This window comes from Balaenoptera musculus, chromosome 17 (assembly GCF_009873245.2).
Source record: "Balaenoptera musculus isolate JJ_BM4_2016_0621 chromosome 17, mBalMus1.pri.v3, whole genome shotgun sequence".
Taxonomy (NCBI): Eukaryota; Metazoa; Chordata; class Mammalia; order Artiodactyla; family Balaenopteridae; genus Balaenoptera; species Balaenoptera musculus.
The window spans coordinates 44,303,957-44,307,132 of NC_045801.1; the positions used below are offsets into that span (position 1 = coordinate 44,303,957).

Genomic DNA, 3,176 nt, shown 5'->3' on the forward strand with positions numbered 1-3,176 from the left:
ACTCCTTGACCTTTACATGTGCTGGGTTCTGTCTGTGGAATGCTCTTCTCCACCCCATACATACCCCTGAGTCAAGACCTTCATCCTGCAGGTCTTGGCTTTGAGATCATTTCCTTGATAAAGCCTTTCAGGACCACGTGATGCCCACAAGATTGGGGGAAGGAAATTACTTACATTCTGTATTCTAATTATCTGTTCGATGCCTCTCTCCACCAGTGGGTTCTAACTGAGGGATTGTGTCAGGTTTACCATTACTTCCTCAGAGTTTAACATGAAACCCTCCTACACTGTTGGTGGGAATGTAAATTGGTGCAGCCACTATGGAGAACAATATGGAGATTCCTTAAAAAACTAAAAATAGAGCTACCTTATGATCCAGCAATCCCACTCCTGGGCATACATCTGGAGAAAACAAATTCAAAAAGATACTTACACTGCAATGTTCATTTACAATAGCCAAGACATGGAAGCTAGCTAAATTTCCATTGACAGATGAATGGAGAAAGAAGATGTGGTGTATATATACAATGAACTATTACTCAGCCATAAAAAAGAATAAAATAATGCCATTTGCAGCAACATGGATGGACCTAGAGATTATCATATTAAGTGAAGTAATTCAGACAGAGAAAGACAGACATCATACAATATCATTTATGTGTAGAATCTAAAAAATGATACAAATGACCTTATTTACAAAACAGAAATAGACTCACAGACATAGAAGACAAACTTATGGTTACCAAAGAGTTTGGGACTACCATACACACACTACTATATATAAAATAGGTAAACACCAGGACCTACTATATAGCACAGGGAACTATACTCAATATCTTGTAATATCCTATAATGGAAAATAATCTGAAAAAGAACATATATATATACACACATATATATATCTGAATCACTTTGCTGTACACTTGAAATTAACACAACACTGTAAATTAACTATACTTCAATTAAAAAAAAACATGGTGCCTAGCACATAGTAGTAATTCAACAAATACTTAAAGGACAACTGAATAAAATAAAGAGAAAACTTAATTGGTCATAACATACATCATTCTTTCTAGGGACACTAAGACTTTTTTTTTTTTTTTTTTTTTCAGATTTCTAAGAAAGTCCATCTTACTAGGGAAAGTACCTTCTGATCATTAGTAACTAGTTGGGTATAGATTTAAACCTTTCTATAAAGAGACGAACAAACAGGACAAACGTAACTGAGCGTGTCAAATTCAGTTACTGGCAAAATAAGGAGGTGAGGACGTTAGGGTGTGCCCGCGGGTCTCACATCTCCCAAAGCCAGAAGATGATCGCTCTTAGCAGCGAGCCAGTAACTGATCATGAACGAACTCAAATATGTTCTTCACCAAGGGCATCGTACAACTTTTCTTAGCAAGAAAAATGTTTAAACTCTTGCCTTGCCTTCACTGAGTGACGGGTGGTGGGCTAAGCAGTCCAGGAAGTCGCGTGCTACAGGGAGACGCAGAGGACGCAGTGCAGCCGGCGCAGCCAGCTAGTGAACAGCAGGATTCCTGAAGACCCTTTATTCACTTGAAATACTCTGACGTCCCCCGAGTCTGAGCAGACACGGTGTTTTTCCCGATACCCTAGGGTCCAGTAGCGTCCCGCCGGCCTGTCCCGTAAGCACGTGGAACTAGTAACTCCCGAATGTTCATTAACACAACTGTGCAACTGGCTTACTTCCTGTCCAGCCACTGGTCACTAAAGCCTGGCAACAAGGTTTAGGAAAAGGTCAAGCGCACCCACAGACCAGAAAAGATGAAGCGGCCCGAGTCAGCGAGTGATCCTAACAAAGCCCCGGAGCCCGTGAGGGCCGCTACGCCTCCTTCACCACCCCAACCAGGGCGGGTCTCAGGGTGCGCCCGTGCAGCTTGTACCCCACTTTGTTAACGAGCGCCACCATGCCCGGCTCCTTGCCCTCAACCGGCGTGTGGAACAAGGCCTCGTGCTCGTAGGGGTCGAACTTGGCCCCCACAGGGTTCAGCCGGAGTAAGCCGTGCTTCCTGAACACCTTCTGGATCTGGACCTCAGTCATCACGAGCCCCTCGTAGAGGTTCTTCAGGTGCGGTTTATCGTCTCTAATCTCCTCCTTTGGGACACACTGTGTTGCCTTCTCCAGAATGTCTGCCACCTCCAGCGAGTCCTTGCAGAAGCCCTGAATGCCATATAGTTTCGCCTCCTCCACCAATTTTTGGCTCCTCTGCCGCAAGTTCTCACTATCTGCTAAAGCTCGCTTATATTTTTCCATGGTCTCCTTCAGCTGCTCTTCCAGCTTGGCCTTCTCTTCCATCAGTGTCTTCTCTGCAGAGGGCAGATCTGTCTTCTGTTCATTCTGACCCACGTCCTCCTCCAAGTTCTGGCCATTGTTCTTCTGCTTTGTAGCTGTGCACAGCAGCCGAGGAGAGGACCTGAGAGACAACGCCAAAGCCGGGAGGTTGTGCCGCGCCAGCCTCACACACCGAGCCGCCATCACTGCCGCCGGCACTGCCGGGACACTAAGACTTTTGCTAAAGCAAATAGGCAGAGAAATCAGTTGATGAACTCCATGTGGTTGAAGCAGAGATCTATATATCTTTTGAAATCTAAACTTAGAGCAGTAAGGCTGAAACCTCCCTGCAGTTAGAAGATAGCACAGATAAAAATAATATCAGAAATAATCAGTCTGGGATAAACCATAGTGAGAAGCTGAACTGGGAAATGCAAGTTGGAGAAAAAAAACAGGTTTATGGAAAAAGGAATGGATTCAAACTTATAAAAAAATAAAAAAGTTTTAGGCTCATTGTGAAGAACTTTACCAACAGGAAAACATTGTAATACATACTTTGTAATAATACACATATCCAACTATTCCTAATTTGACAGATAGTAATTGAAATATATGTACATTTTATCCCATTATCAAAAACTCATTTTGTGGCCCTTATATAGTGCCAAGTAGAAATGATCACTTTACATTTTAATTAAAAAAATTACCCAAACCAAGTATATTCAGCAGATAATATTTTTTTGTAAGCCAGTTTCTATGCCAAGCTTTATTTAGACATCTCATTCAATCCCACTGACAACTCTGTGAAATGGGCGTAACTATCACTTAGAAGATAAATAATTTCCTCTTAATTATTCAGTTGGTAAGTAGTAGGACTCTGATT

General features: G+C 42.4%; 1 protein-coding gene across 1 annotated transcript; it reads right to left on the bottom strand.

Moving 5' to 3' along the window:
• Positions 1-1,114: 1,114 nt before the first annotated feature.
• Positions 1,115-2,509, bottom strand: LOC118883244 (grpE protein homolog 1, mitochondrial-like). Its single transcript, XM_036829817.1, has one exon. It carries the CDS (start codon positions 2,495-2,497, stop codon positions 1,844-1,846), a length of 654 nt encoding a protein of 217 aa, XP_036685712.1. The 5' UTR covers positions 2,498-2,509; the 3' UTR covers positions 1,115-1,843.
• Positions 2,510-3,176: the final 667 nt, after the last annotated feature.